At 38.5% G+C, this 15491-nt stretch overlaps 1 protein-coding gene and 1 long non-coding RNA gene across 2 annotated transcripts in view; both read left to right on the plus strand.

Moving 5' to 3' along the window:
* The window catches only part of PRORP (protein only RNase P catalytic subunit), a 36833-nt gene extending 24403 nt beyond the window's left edge, over window positions 1-12430 (plus strand). The window contains exons 5-7 of the mRNA XM_014890906.2: window positions 9210-9358; window positions 9977-10172; window positions 11934-12430. Coding sequence (XP_014746392.2) covers window positions 9210-9358; window positions 9977-10172; window positions 11934-12062 — 474 coding nt within the window. The 3' untranslated portion in view covers window positions 12063-12430. The remainder of the gene's footprint in view (window positions 1-9209; window positions 9359-9976; window positions 10173-11933) is intronic.
* A 742-nt stretch (window positions 12431-13172) lies between these two features.
* Window positions 13173-14325, plus strand: LOC148223362 (uncharacterized). Its single transcript, XR_015804607.1, has 2 exons — window positions 13173-13282; window positions 14212-14325. It is a non-coding gene; the product is annotated as an uncharacterized LOC148223362 (long non-coding RNA).
* The last annotated feature ends 1166 nt before the right edge of the window (window positions 14326-15491 follow it).

A 15491-nucleotide genomic window follows, 5' to 3' on the forward strand; every position in this document is an offset into this window, starting at 1 on the left:
GGGAAAGATGCAACATAATTCCTCATAAGTGCTGGCTGTATAGTTGTATAGATACCTAGAAACTGTAATTCTGAGTCCCCAACCCCAAAGTTTCTTCAAAAAATAGATCCTTTTATGAAATAGGGCTGGGGCTTGGGAGTGGTTCTTATTTGGCTTCTGTTGCCCAAGCCTTTCTGGTGGTCATATTTTCATATTCTCAAGCTTGTTTCTCTTGACAAGGGGAAAAAATGTCTGAGAATAGAAAGCTTTTCATATAACCAGCTGTTCCCAGGAGGCCAAGCCTTTAGACAAATGGCAAATATAATCTATAATTAATTTGTGGGAGCTGACAATATTATCTATTTGTCAAATTGCTTTATCTTTTGAGTTAAAGAAAAATACTTCAGATAAAACAGTGGCCTGTCCAGTGTCCAGCTATTGAGTATTGCAGACTGCTACCAATATACTTACATGAAAAGCATCAAAGTACAAAAATTATATCTTGTGGACTTCAGCTGTGATGGTGAATTTTCAGACTTTCACTGCCTAGGATCTCCGGGCATGGACACTACTGGCAGTGTTACTAGTAATAAAATGGCATGAGTCTGGAATGATGCACAATCAAAACTAATGACTATGTAAGATAAATAATGCTGACCCACATTTTACATCAGGTCCATTACACTGCATCAAATTTTTATTAGTTTTGTAGGAACAGTGAGTTTCTTGATCCAACTGAGACAATTGAACCTCTGCCTCATGGTACTGGCAGTGCAAGGTGTACTGATGGATATGAAAGTCCCCTGAGTTTTTTCCAATCTGGTAAATACCAGTTATGCTCTTTGCTATATTAAACAGAATCCCTCCTAGGTTCCTCCTTGCTGAAAGCCTTGGTTTCATGGGTGGCCCAGGACAGATAGGTCTGACTCTGACCACACAGGTGCTCCTCCATCTCAGACCTCTGTGCTTTAGTTTGCTTCTGCTGATTTTTGTACTGTTGAAGAAGAATATTTCGTATGTTCTCTTTCATATTAAACAAAATTTTCCTCTTTCTGGCCTTCACAGAGAAATCACCACTCCTTTCAGTAGTGTTTGTTAATATAGTTATATGTGTTAAGAGCTGCAAATGTTCTTACTGAAACAGTCGTTTTTGAAGGTATATAAGAGTTTTGAAGGTAACTCCTGTGTAATAATCTGTAGCAGGCAACTGGAAAACAGTACCACTGAGAAACAGCAGAAAGGCAGTGTGAAAATTGTGTTATAAATACTTGCTGCATGTTGTACTCTGATGCTTTTTTTCAACTGCAAGTTGTCAATTTACTTGGTTATCATGTCATTCTACCTGGATATCTGTTGTCCTGTGAGCTTATGTCCTTATAGTCCTTATGTTAAAGTGGTTGTGGAACTGTCAAGTTTATTAAAATGTGAGATGTCTCTGCAGAAGCATAGGTTTAATATACCATAACAGCATCATGCCTGTGCCTGCTGTAACAGTGATCCCCACAGCTGCTGCAGGACCTTTCCTCAAAGGACAAAAGTACTGTCTGGGACTTTTGGAACCACAAATAAGACATGGGGAAAAGACTTAACATCAGACTAGATCAGTCAGTATTGTACAGACATCTGCATAGGGCAGTGGTGAGAGCTGAAGTGTTAGTACCTTTTAAACTGTCAGTTTCAGTCTTACAAAGCTGATTTCAGTCCTGCACGGAGTTATTTCCTATCTATGGAAAGGATCAGTCAAGCTTGTGCTTTCATTTTCATAACATCCCATTACCACTGCCACCACCACCACCCAGAGACCTGGCTCACATTTTGCATTTTCAGTGCTTAAATGTAGCTTCTGACCCACTCTGAAAATCTTAAGACTGGCAAAGCTCCACTGGGCTCACAAATGTTGCTTTTTAATAGCTACGCTTTTTCGAGTTCATTTCCAATGGTTAAATTTTTACATTGTTTCTAAAGTGAAACATGGTAAGAGAAACTCCCTTATTTCCTTAAGTCTTTGTATACAGTGTTCTGATAATAGTAGGAAAGCAAGAGTATCAATGTAATTGCAAAGACTGGATTTCCAGTGAAGGCAGGCCTCTGAAGCTGTGACTTCAGTTGGGAAAATTATTCCGTTTACCATCAGTGGCTCTGACAGGTAAAGTTTCACATATGAAGCTTATGCAAGGATAAGTAAAACCGTATGCCTTTTCATTTTTATTTAACTTTCTTCCTCAAGAATATAAAGATGATGTATGTGTAATATTGGTGCAGTGAAGCAATGTGTAGTGATCAGTAAGAAAATACTGTTGAAGAAACAGCAGTGCAAGCAGAAAGAATTCAAATATGAGAACAAAGGATAGTATTGATATGTGGAAATGCAAAGGGAACACTTTCAAGTTTTACATGTTTCTTTTCCTACTTTTGTATAATCACAGATAGACAGTATCACCTAACTCCTCTCCTTGGTGTGGAGGGTTGAGACTTTAATATTTTGTAAATCTCCAGGTTTTGGTACAAAATAGTAGGTTCTCAGGAGATGTCTGGATAAAATCAAATCCACATAAGATGCCCCTTATGCATTTGTCAAGATCTTGGTATTTATTCTTTGTTACAAGAAAAAAGATGAGTAAGAGGAGAGATAAAAGTATGCAATGGTATCAGCTATGGAGAAAAAATGTCTCAGAGAAGATCACAAAAGGACAAATACCTTTGTCCTTTTTCATGACTCTAGAAGGGAAGACATTCAGAAAATTCAAATTCATGAACAAAAGTGCTTCACTGCCAGTCCACAACTAAAACAGAAAATGTTACATTTTAATTAAAATACAAAAAGTTAGTTGTTAGCACTGGGCTATAGTTAATGGTGAATCGAACATTTCCCACTTGTTACCCCAGCAGAATGCTGCTTTGGATTTCAGATTCACCCCTTCTCTTCCATCTTTATTCCTACTTCATAATTGCTGACACAACATCAAAGGGTCTGGTTGTGCATTTAAATCAACATTACATTTTTAGTAAGTGATTGGGAAAGAAAATGGTATTGTAGCTGCTTAACAAAACTTTTGGATTTAGAAACTTGACTGGCACTGGAGTAACTTACAGTATTCCACTTCCAAAAATGCAGTTAGACAATGAAGAATATTTGTTTGCCCATGTATTTCTTGATTTGTAAGAGTCAGAAAAATTTGCCTGTTTTTCCTTTTTGCAACTTGTACTATAAAATTCATCAATTGCTCAAACATCCATATCTTCTTTAGTCATCATTACTACAGTTATTTTCATTTTTCATTTAGTAGCATGCTATACTAACTGTTGTCGCTACCCATTTTTATTTTTTTTTCTTTGTGGATGAACTTCATTCATCTGTAGATCATGATGATGAAAATATTACCACTCAAAAACAGAGACATTCAAAAAGTGTGAGCAAGAATGTTCTCAAGGTTTCTCAGGGGTAAGGTCTGACAGAGTGGCTGAGATCTTTTAAGGATGACAGTCCATTCTAAAAAGCCAGATTCTAAAAAGCTAATGGCTCCTCCATCTGATAATCCACTGCCTACCCCCCCATCCTTGTCATACACACACTTCAATTCCGTGTTTAAATTGTACCTTTATTTCTTCACTCTCTGCATGCATCCCACTGTGATTCTGTTAATTCTCATAGGAAATACTGCTTCACTGTCCATCAGATTACTTCTTGTGCCTTTTGGGAATAAGACAGAGCAGGATATGACTGTGATTAGATAGGAAATACCTATTTCAAAACTTTTTTTTTTCTTATATGCCTCTCTCCTGGGAAGAATAGGCATCTAGCTCTCCCTGTCTGCACAGGAGAAATTCATAATAGTCTTACCAAATCTGAGGTTGATTTACACAGTTTTGGTTTGTATTGTGCTGTTCTTTGAGCTCATCAGTAGAATAAAAGACAGGGGTGGCTCTTCAGGATTGTTTGAAACTGGAAACTACCTACAGTTTATAATAAGCAGAATGCAGTGTCAGAGACTATTTGCAAACATACTTTTACATTCAGAATTTCAGGGATTGTCTTGAGCAGATTGCATCTTCAGTTGAAATCAAATGGAGTTGTAATTAAAGATATTCCTGTTGCTGGCATAACAGCTAGGGTACCATGAATACAGAAAAATATAAGTTGTGCTATTGCTTCTGTATCTGACCTGAATATATTTATAGTTACTCTGCTTCATTCCCCCCACTACTCTGGATTCAAGATGGTTCATTGGCTTGGTCACAGTCCATGGAGTATTGCTGTAGTCAGTTTTGACCTGAAAATAATGTGTTTACATTCACCCCGTGTTACAATTGATCCAAGTCCTCCAGGAAGTGGGAACACTGGATTGTGCAGGAGCACTAGGTGTCTTGGTACACACTTGGTACCAATCGGTTTGGATCTAGCTGCAAAAGCATCTTCAGTCTCTGAATACAGACTTGCTCTGCAGGTAGCATAGCTATATTTAGGCATCACCTCATCTGACCAAACTGAGGCTGCTGTACCATCCTCAATCTATATTAAATCAACTTGGGAAACTGCTTCTGTGGTTTAACTTTCCTGCTCAATCAATAATCTGCCTTTGATTAATAGTGTTGACTGTTAAAATAAAAACCAAAATCTAAAAATGAACTGCAAATTTTAATGAATTGTGATAGGGAGTTAAGAAATATCCCTAGTGAATGTGCCATGAGAGGATAAGTCAATTCCAGGTGCAGAGTCAATGCAAACAGGTTAAAACATGTTAAATAGTGTTTGATTGCCATCATTGATGTGTGAAGGGCTGTCACTGGTAGAGTTTTGTATGATGATGTGTTACATCAATCTAAATAGTCTTACTGTAACACAGGGTACAAATAGTCCCAACAATATTGTTTCAGCAGTATTGCAGAGATCCCTGGTGTTGTAAGGGATAATTCCCAAGAGCTAGTTGCTGTCTAAAGAGCAGAAAGTAAGCCAGGCTGATTAATCTTAGTGACTGTTACTTATTCATCCATCATTGATTTCCCTTTGAAGTAGCTACTCCCTTGCTAGTCAGGGACAGATAAACTCCAGAGAAATCAAGAAATGTGTATACTGCCCCTGTATTTGAGTTAAGAGGATTTGAGACTAATTTACACTGTGTCATCAATAATAATGTAGAGAGTATAAGAAGCATTTGTATTTGGTGCTGTGGTAATGATCTTGAATGTGGTTTGGTGAAATTACCAGCTCAGTGAGAAAGTCCAGCCTTTCTTGCAAGCAGCATACACGCCTTCCCTGAGTAACTGGCTGTTCTGTGGAAAAAATCTCAGGCTTCTCATCATGTCTCTCTCCTGTGTGTGGGACTGAAGTAAACAGGTTTTTCTTGAGTTTATTTTCTTGGTCTACAGCATGGAAAAAGGTAACCAAAATCATGTCAGGAATTCATTTATAGACTCATAGAATGTCCTGAGTTGGAAGGGACCTGCAAGGATCATCAAAGTCCCAACTCCTGGCCCTGTGCAGAACACCCTAAAAATTGTACCATGTCCCTGACAGTGTTGCTCAAAAGCTTCTTGAACTCTGTCAGGCTTGGTGCTATGACTACTTCCCTGGGGAGCCCGTTCTAGTGTTCAACCACCCTCTAGGTGAAGAATCTTTTCCCAATGTCCAGTCTAAACCTCCTCTTACCCAGTTTCAGGCCATTCCCTTGGGGCCTGTCACTGGTCACCAAAGAGATCAGTGCCTGCCCCTCCACTTTCCCATCACCCAACAAGGAAGTTGTAACAGTGCGGTCTCCCCTCAGTCTCCTCCAGGCTGTATAGACAAAACGACCTCTGTGCTGCTCACAGGGCTTTACCTCAGCCCCTTCAGCATCTTCTTTGCTCTCCTTTGGATGCTCTCTAACAGCTTAATGTCTTTTTTATATTGTGGCACCCAAAACTGTACCCAAGACTGAAGAGGAGGCCATATTAATGAAGAGTGAAGTGGGACAATCAGCTCTTTTAACTGGCTCCAATTGCTGGCTAAATTTTGGAGACAATGATCATGCTCAGCCCTGCCACAGTACAGTAATGGCAGCTGTGAACCTGTGGTCTGTGCTGGGGTTTCTTCTGCGGTTTCACAGCTTCAGTTGGGTGGGAGGCAGCACTAACAACAGGTGAAAATAGCAATAATAGAGCAGTTTGTTGCTTTCATTAGCAGATAACCTGTAGATGAGTTTTGCTGTTAAATGGCAGTTAGTGAACCCAAATGTTTAAGCAATTTCAAACATGATTTATTCATTAAAAATGTGATTTAAATATTTTTGTGGTTACTTCTTCATGCTCTATGTGTATACAGGTGAGTCACCTTTTGCTGAATCACTGGGTGGTGTGCCTCCCAGCAGTAGTGTGTAGGGATTTCCCATTTCACCAGTGGGAATCTACCAGTAGTACCTAATGAGAAAGGCTGTCCTACCTCAAGCTAACCTTTGAAACGGCACACATGGCACAACGTGATCAGAAAGGACCTGGCAGTGAAGTCTTAGGAAATCTGTATCCTGCTCTGCTCATAGTTCCTTGTATGAGTTAGAGTAATTAATCTGTCTTCCTTGTGCTCCATTATACACTCATGCAACTTCTGGAACTACTAGATTAATAAAATACCCTTGACTTTCTAAATGAGAGATCACTACGGCTGTTTTTGTATTAACACCATTATGTTCAGTTAGTTTCCTCTGTGACTGAAACAAGTGTTAGTGTGTCTCACATCTTCCTTTCTTGAGAAGTAGCCAGGTGTGGGAGTAGACACACTTAGGAAACCCCCTCATGTTAGGTTCTGTGACTCCTTGTAGACAATCCCCATTAAGTGCCCAAGCCTAAAGTGAGAGAAAAGGCTCTTTACTAAAGTTGTGTCAGATAAGAAGAGTGTGCAGAACAGAATTATTTTTCATCTTATGAAAACAAAAATAATTTCTATCTTCTGTATTATAGTTGTGTAAGTAAGGTTAATCTCTGTGTTAAGTAGAAGAGGGACAATGGGTTATTATGTAAGCAGGAGCTGCAAAATTTTAAAGTGCTGACTCCCTTTAATTTTACTACATTTTAAGCCTCGTATGCTAATAATAAATATATAGGACAAGAATGTCCACATGACTAACAGGTACAAAGTGCCACTAGTTATAACCTCCAGAAAGAAAGACCTACAGGAGCTGGAACCAAGATACTTAAGTCTTTTATAAACTTGGGAATAGCTACTATTGACCAATCTGTATCTGGAACTGCTGTTTTTTAAGTTCTTTTTTTCACATGATTTTTTGCTAACCTTCCCTAATGTAGCAAAACGTTAGTCAAAAAGAAAAAATATTTTCATTTTGAATTTGTAAGGGTTTGCTAAAGTTACTCATGGTTATTATTTCTTCACTGTTGACTTCTGTACATGAAAATGTCTGTGGATGCAGTAGCTACACTCCTAACTTTTATTAGTTTTAATGAACTCAGATGGACCAACTTAATTCTCCTTTGGTATTTGAATCCAGCTATTTGCAGGACTGGTTTATTGCATGAGAACTTATGGCATTTGGCCTTTTCCTGCTCACCTTATGTTTTGTTTGTTTTAACCAGGGAAAAGTAGATTGTATGCATGTGTAGCCAATATCCAGTGTGATCTCCTGGAAGCAGGAAGTCAGTTCCAACAGGTACTGTTAGGCGTTTGTTCTTTTCATTAGCACCAAGCTCTTATATCTGTATGAAAACAGAGCCTTTAGTCCCTCAGAATCAATACTGGCAACAGCAACTTATAGCTCAACAGTTAAAATTAATGTAGAAAGTCTTTTGGCTTCCTCTCCCAGATCTCAGATCCAGATTCATGGCATACTTAATTTGAGCCATCTGCAGGTCCTTTCCTGTGAGGAGCAGTCCCACACTTCCTGTCCTCAGCACCTCCAGCGATGTGTTCCTATCAGTCGTTGAACCTTTGGCTCAAGTCTATCTGTTGGGTTGCTGCAAGCTCAACCCTACAAAAAAGGATCTTTTGTTGAATCAGTGAGCTCATGTGTAGTTGTGATATAGATCTGACCCAACAGAAGTAGTGAGATTGTGCAACTTGAGAGAAGACTGAATGGGGCCACCCCTTTCTCCTGGTACTTGCAGGTAGATGAAACTAAATGCATTGTAAAATGGCACACAAGAGTTACATGAACAATTCTTTCTATTCTCTGAATCAAAAGCAAATTATACCAAAAACCAAGAAGGATCAGAAATAGGAGTAAAGGAGGGAAAAGAACAAGAGAAGGAAAAGGGCAATTGAAGGTATTAAAGGGAGAAAAAGTAACAAGGAAGACGGAAGTAGCTAGAAAAGCAGGAAGGATTAAAGAATAATCAAGAGATTGTATGTTGGCAAATAGTGGAAGCAAATGCAGGTAAAAATTAGGAAACACCTTTCCCTGGTGGTTGAGCATACTGTCCTTGTATTTCAAATGCGATAGATGCATCAGTCTCAAGAAACAATTCTTCTGTGTGTCTGGGTCTAACTGAAATGCCATTGTTTTGTGAGCAGTCCACAGTAATAACCTGGATGCTGAAAGCCAGAACTTTTGTCCTCCCCGAGCTCAGCCTGGGTGAAGCAGGGAGGGAAAGTCCCAGGTACAAGTGCCTGTCCTGAGAAGCACTTGTTGCAGAACAGGCACAGCCCTAAGAGACTGCTGAAAAGTCCCTCTGAACTAAGTTCACCACCTCAGTATGTTGGTTCACAAGTGGGCGGCTAGTCTGGATGTGGTTTTCATAAAGCCTTAATCCCGAGGTCACGGATTTCCATGTCTCGCCGCTCGCCGCCTCCACACAGGTCAGCCCGGGCCGTGTAGGTCTCCAGCTCCAGCAGGTGGGGCTGGAGAGGCGGTGTGCTCAGGGCTCCCGGTGCTCCGCGATCACAACTTGGGCATCACTTAACCCCCAGCGTGATTCACTGTCCCCGACTGACTTGGAACTTCTGACATCTCCATACAGCTCTGCCCGAGGTCATTCGTGTCATTTGAACTGCAAGAGCTAGAGTATAAAAGCATTGTATTTTCTGTGTGGTTGAGAGCAGCTTCCTTCAATGAATTGGTTTGTTGTTTATTTTTATTTTTCTGACTAAGGAATTAAAATTAGTTATCTGCTTAATTCTCATCGCAGTTAAGAACTGTGTGAAACAAGAGTAGTCTAGAAGTCCCTCTAGGTGGGACACACAGGAAAGTATTCCCTGTCACTCTGTTTTACAGCTAAGAAAATCTTTGGGTTTGCTTTGTTTTCTGCAGCTGTTTGATGCTGTCAACTGCTTGGCAAAAGAGAATGCCCGATTGCTTGTGCTGGGCCGCAAACATATGCTGATGAACTCTTCAAACTGGAAAAGAGAAATCATGAAGGAGATGCAGAATAAGGCAGACTTCTTCTTTGCTGAAAATATGTAAGTTGAATAAAACGTCTCAATATAGACCAACACCTGATTTATGTGCATTTTGCTCTAGTTTTTAGTACCATTACTATATCTCTATCTGTGTGTGTGAAAGAAACATGTCCCTTGCTATACGTGCTTCAAAAATACATAAAAAGTTGCATTATGAAGACTTTCATCACTTAGAATCATATTGACAGCTGTGTGGTTTATTAGGATTTATGACTGATAAAACCACTGCCAAGAGCACAGTGCCCTGAACTTAAAGAATTTCTGGTAGTATCAGTGTGCAGTTGTAGTCTGCTGCTGTGTGGGGTACACTGTTGAGTTTTAGCAGTTTTGTTCTACATAGCGTGGTATTGTTAAACGTTGTGGCAGGAGATTATATTGTTATATTATCAGATTGTGATAAGAGCAAAAATATGCTCTAAGTAGCATGCAATTAATTTTTATTGCACTCTAGCTCTTGGTGCCCTATGGTAAGCAATTTTTTATTTTACAGGGAACTAGTGTAGTGGTGGGAATTTTCGGTGTTGCTGAAGAATAAATGTTGATCAGCATTTGAATCACTTCCTGCAACCACTTACTGCCTTGTGAATGACGTCTGTCTTTTTCATTTGTTTTGTGAAGCTCTGAAGATGATGCCTTCTTGTTATATGCCACTCTCCGATCAGGCAAGCATTGCAAGTTTGTTACTAGAGACTTCCTCCGGGATCACAAGGCTTGTCTCTCCGACAGTGTGACACGTCACCTGTTCCGTAAGTGGCAGCGTGGGCACCAGATAGTGTTCTTCCCTTCTGCAGACGGAAGGAGTATCAATTTTTTGGTAAGTTTTCCCACTGCAGTCAGACAACACACAGAGCATATTCACTGAAGATACATTATTTCAAACTCTGGAAGTCAAAACATCTTGTTGAAGTCTAAGAAATTGATTTGTACCAAATTTGTGCTCCAAACTCCCATGTTAACTGGAAATTCACTGGATTCACAAAGCATGCCACAAACAAGAAAAGTGTAAGACAGCCAAGAAATGCTACCTAGATGTTTAAAATGTAAATAAAAGTTTATGTATACAAACCTTTCCAGTGCTGGAAACTCTGTAGCCATTACTGGCCTCAGTAAAACCTGAGTGCCGATGTTTTAATTTATTTGAAACTTTGAAATCCCTTATTTTCTTCTGCAGCACTATTACAAAATATCATGCTTCTAGTTTTACAATAGAATTTCTTTCATCTTTATTTTAAAGAAGCAGAAAAAATACAGGTATTTCAGTATTCACTGTAGTGGTAAACAACATAGATGTAAAGTTTCATGAGGGAAAGCCCAGAACACTCAGGTTTCCAGTTAGTATTCAGCTGCAGAAACTGCAGTAATGTCATGTTACAGCAAAATACTACTATAATTGTCTAGGAGATATGTATCCTTGTGAACATTAATTAACATTAATTAATTAATTAACATTAACAGGAATGCAGCTGTTTCAAGATTTTTCTACGGAAAAATTAATCATGTGATATTCTATATGGAGGTTTTTTTAATTATCTGATCTATCTCTATTGTTATTGCTTGCTTAAGGGAATAATGCACCTATGCAGATTAATTTTCTTCCTTTGCTGGTTAAAATTGTAAAATAACATTCATGATTACAAACAGAGATACCAGTTTGTAAGAATGACAGTCTTTTATTCTTTGTTGCCATATATACATTTCTGCTTATGGAGCCAGGTAATGAATGGTGGGTTACCTGATTTACACAGCTTTAGCCACACCTTATTTCTTTCTTTTGTACAAAGGGACTACTATTTTTCACATCTTAATTCCCACAGAAGGGATTTGGGTGATTGATATTCCCAGTCATAGCTGTCTTCTAGGTTATTCTGGAAGCTACCACACGAAAGCCAACTTCCAAGACTATGCATATAGAGTGATAGTATGTCCTGGGAACTATAATTACCAACCAACTATAATTACCAAACCATTAATGTTTCTTTTTTATTTGTCTTATATGTGTTGAATTAGTATACCTGCAACATAATAGACCTGAAAAATTATTTCTTCTATTTGTTCAACCTGATGCTTCTGAAAGTGTTAGTGATAAACCCTTTTCTTACATCTCCATTTCTTAATTCTCCTTGGGACAGAGGAAGTCAGCTCTGTAAAGAGAGAGACTGAGAAAACAAATACAAGATGTCATTAATGTCATTAAATCCTATGTTCAAGCCTAGAAACTCCACATCCTGAGTAATTCCCATATGATTTCATTTAACTGAACAGAACAACAATAATTTTTTCATTTCTAGTAATTGAGTGCATTATGCCAACAACATTATTATCTGGTGCTGATTGAAGACAGAATTTATAATGACTCCTAGACCACAAAATACTAGAAGATAGTTTAGTTTTTTCCTCCAGTACTAAAATTTAGGATTTGTTTTGTATAAGAAAATAAAATGAGAGTTGTTAAGAGATAGAACTGTGAAGACTTCCAAGGTAAGCATTGGAAGTCGTAACTACCTGTAATTGATATTTTAGTAATATGTTTATAAAGTCCAAAAAGAAATGCTTTTCCTCTGTTTTCTCTCAACAGCCTGCTTTCCGTTACGACTGTGTGGTACAGACTACAGGTGATACATGGCATATTCCCTATAAAGATGTTTTTGAGGAAAAATATTCATATCAAGTACCAAGAAAATGGCTCTGCATTCAACAGAAGTGATGAAGAATGTAATTGGACAAGCTGAAGCTTTCTTTTTTTCATAATCACTGTTGCTGACTAGGAGAACTCAGCAGAACAATAATGGGATTAAATGTGAGATGTGTAACTGAAGAAAATTGAGTGACTGCTTTTGACAAAATCATTTCTGCATGTATCTCTGAACATCAGTGGTGGTCCAGTGGGGATGAATTAGGTCTATTATTTCCATGTACAGGCAATTTTTATGATTTGAACTAAAACTTGATTTTTCCCGTTGGAATTACAGTTTGGGCATTTTTATCTTTTATTTTTTCTTAAGCTTTTCATCTACACTGAAATGTATAAACTCTACATTGAAGATACTAAACAAGACTTGCAAAGTGCCTTCAGAATTTGTGGTGCTGACCTTGCAAGAGTGTTGTGCAATGTCTTCCTCTATTCAGTGGAGCTAAGGGGGACAAATGGTGCATTTACCATTTGCCAAACACACACAGACCTAAGACTTTCTCACTTTAATTAGAATTTGTTTGATCACATAGAATGCAAGAGATTGGTTAGAGGAACATGTAACAATCATTTTTTGGAAGCATAAGGGAAACAACAAGTGGAATGTTTTGTGGCTCTTTCACACTCCTAAATTTGCCATTTCTGACAGGATTTGGCATTTCTGCAATAGTTTGCTGATGGAAATGCATGGATTTTTTAAATGAAAATGGATAGCTAGAAATTCTTAAAGACAATAATAGGACAAAATTGATTCTTCTCCATTTCTATAAAATCTATCCCAAGTTATAAAGCAAAAAAATAGTATAAATTACTATTTTTAATATCCAGGAAAAGTGTTCTAAGTTATTTGTGTGTGTATGTAAATATGTTTGTTTATTGCACTTAATACTTTAATGCAAACCTTTCTCCTCCCTAAAACATAGAAATGCCACATAAATCTCAGATGAAATATCCTAGGCTTGTCAAATTTGTCTCATACAAAAATTTGAAACTGAGATGAAACATGAAGATCTTTTTGTATAGAACTTGCAGTTCTGAGTTCTTGCAGGGCCCTAGGACAAGCTCCCTCAGGACTCGGCATTCAAGCATATTCTCTGCTATTTTTTTTTTCCAGAACAGTTCTGACACATGTTCTACTTCTGGTATCAGTTTGTGAACCAGCAGGTGTGATTTTCATACAGTCATGTCCTTCAGGTACTGTGCAGAAAGTGTAGAGGAGCTGGGTGCCTCTTAAGGTAACATAAAACCTTGGCTTTAAATTCATTGTATTGTTGGTAGTGTTCATCACAGACCCTTTTCCTGACAGAACGTGGCAGCTTCTATGGAGTCCAGCAGGGAAAGCAGAGAGATTGGATCTACTTCTCATTCCTCAATACTCCTAATTTGTCAGAAGATTGCTTTTATAATTCTTTTTGTCAGAGAACTGCCACGTCTCCTTGAAAGTGGAAATACTGCTTTTAAATGAGGTGTCTGCTCCTGTGCAGGACTGCTTAGTTAGTGCTGCTGCTCTGTATGAGGCTCCTGCACCCTCTCTGTGAAGTTCTGCATGCCATAAGCTGCTGTGGATCAGTGCTGTTACAGTCCTCCCTTGGCACTAGCTCTGATGGTCATGCAGCCCAAAGGAATGCAGAGCTGAATCTTAAAATTTTGTTTTGGCTGGATCAGAATTGGCATTGTTGCACTCAGCTAGCATTGCACTAGTACTGGTACCTGTGTGGGAGTGGGGTTCAAATGTCAGGCTGCAGAAAGTGGGTCCCTGCAGTAGCTCTGCCTTAGGTCCACCCTGGCTGAACAGAAACTGCACCTTCAGGGTACCCATTTCATTGCCAGACATGTTCATCTCATTGAAGTTTGTATTTTACCTCACCCTGGTCATTAACAGGCATGCATAATATTCACATATAAATGTAATAAATGCATTCTCTACTTCCTTTTTGTTCAGGACATGTCCCTAATCAGTCACTTGGGTTTCACCTCAAAAACTGTTCTTAGAGAGATACTGTAATACCTTAAAAATAATAACACTTCCTAAATACACATTACCAGTATATTTAGGGGATGATGGAACAGAATATTGAATTCACAATTGGAAGGCATTACAACATTGGTGTCAGATTTGTGAACTTCTTTTTTCTGTGTTTGCTGCTGATACACTTCTCTGTAGATCCTTAGAGGAAATTAATGGCCTCTGTGGAACCAAAGGGGAAACATTCATGATGAACCAACAGACTTTTTCAGGTGTATACTAACTGTTATATAAATGCACATTGTATCCAGAGGCTCAGTATTTGAATTTTATTTAAGACATCTGTGAAATAACATTTCTTTTGTGTTGCTCTAAGTCTTCAAATTTCAGATTACTGAAATACGGCATTTCAAGGTAACAATGAATATCAGGATTTGCTTCCAGATATCTAGAAGGAATTCGGAGGATTTCACTGGCAATAAAAATAAATGTGAGAGCCAAACCAAAGTGGATAACAAATAGCAGATCTATTTGACATCTACTGCTATTTATATAGTGGTACAGTAAAAATTCAAGGTAATTTATTACACAGATGGGTTCATGCTGAATGCAGGAAAGACAAGTCTTCCAAACAGTTCAGCACCTGGTACCCCCAAAGAGACACTGACTGCCCTTTGCTATTACATTGAGTGAGGAGAATGGTAGTCAGAAAAAATCTGTCCTTAGCTCAGCTTGCTCTATGCTATGGAAGCAGAGACACATTGGCAAGATAGAGTTGAGAAAGATGAACTGATTCAGCCTGCACGCCAGCCATTACCACCTCCAAGATCTCCCACTTACTGCTTACTATGGTAAAAAGTAATGTAATCTCACTGATGACAGTGAGAACAGCTTTCCTCAGGATCCTGCAACACAGAATTTGACTCCATGCCCATACTCATCAGAAGTGATATAACATTAAACCAAAAGCATGATTGCTGTTCTGAAACAATGCTGTACTCTGGAAGATAAATCCTGAAAGTAGCATAACTTCCACTCCATCATGTCCATGGTATTGAGCAACTATTACTCTTTCCTTTATCTAATTCAAATACTGAATCTTTCATTCCAAACATAAGGATTTTCTTGTTTACTATTTGGTAATCAGGCTGAACACTTGATATTTACTTAGATTTTCTCATCCCCTTTTTCTCAGGGGAAAAAATCATTTAGAGAATGAAAGAGCTCTGTAGATGGAAGAACTGTAAAGGTATGGATCATCATTTTGGAGAAACTGGTCTAAAGAGACATAGAGGTCATAATAATCCCAAGTGTTCTGGAAGAAATGTCTAGGGATCCATTGTTGGCTGTACCAGTACAAAAGCATCAAATGGTACTGGCAGATTGAAGGTTCAGATAAAAGATGAGGTTTCAGACAAAACCATACAACATGCCATTGTGCTGACCAACTCTTTGCCATGGCATGTTGTGGATTCAAG

Source organism: Sturnus vulgaris, chromosome 6, assembly GCF_052056855.1.
Source record: "Sturnus vulgaris isolate bStuVul1 chromosome 6, bStuVul1.hap1, whole genome shotgun sequence".
NCBI lineage: Eukaryota > Metazoa > Chordata > Aves > Passeriformes > Sturnidae > Sturnus > Sturnus vulgaris.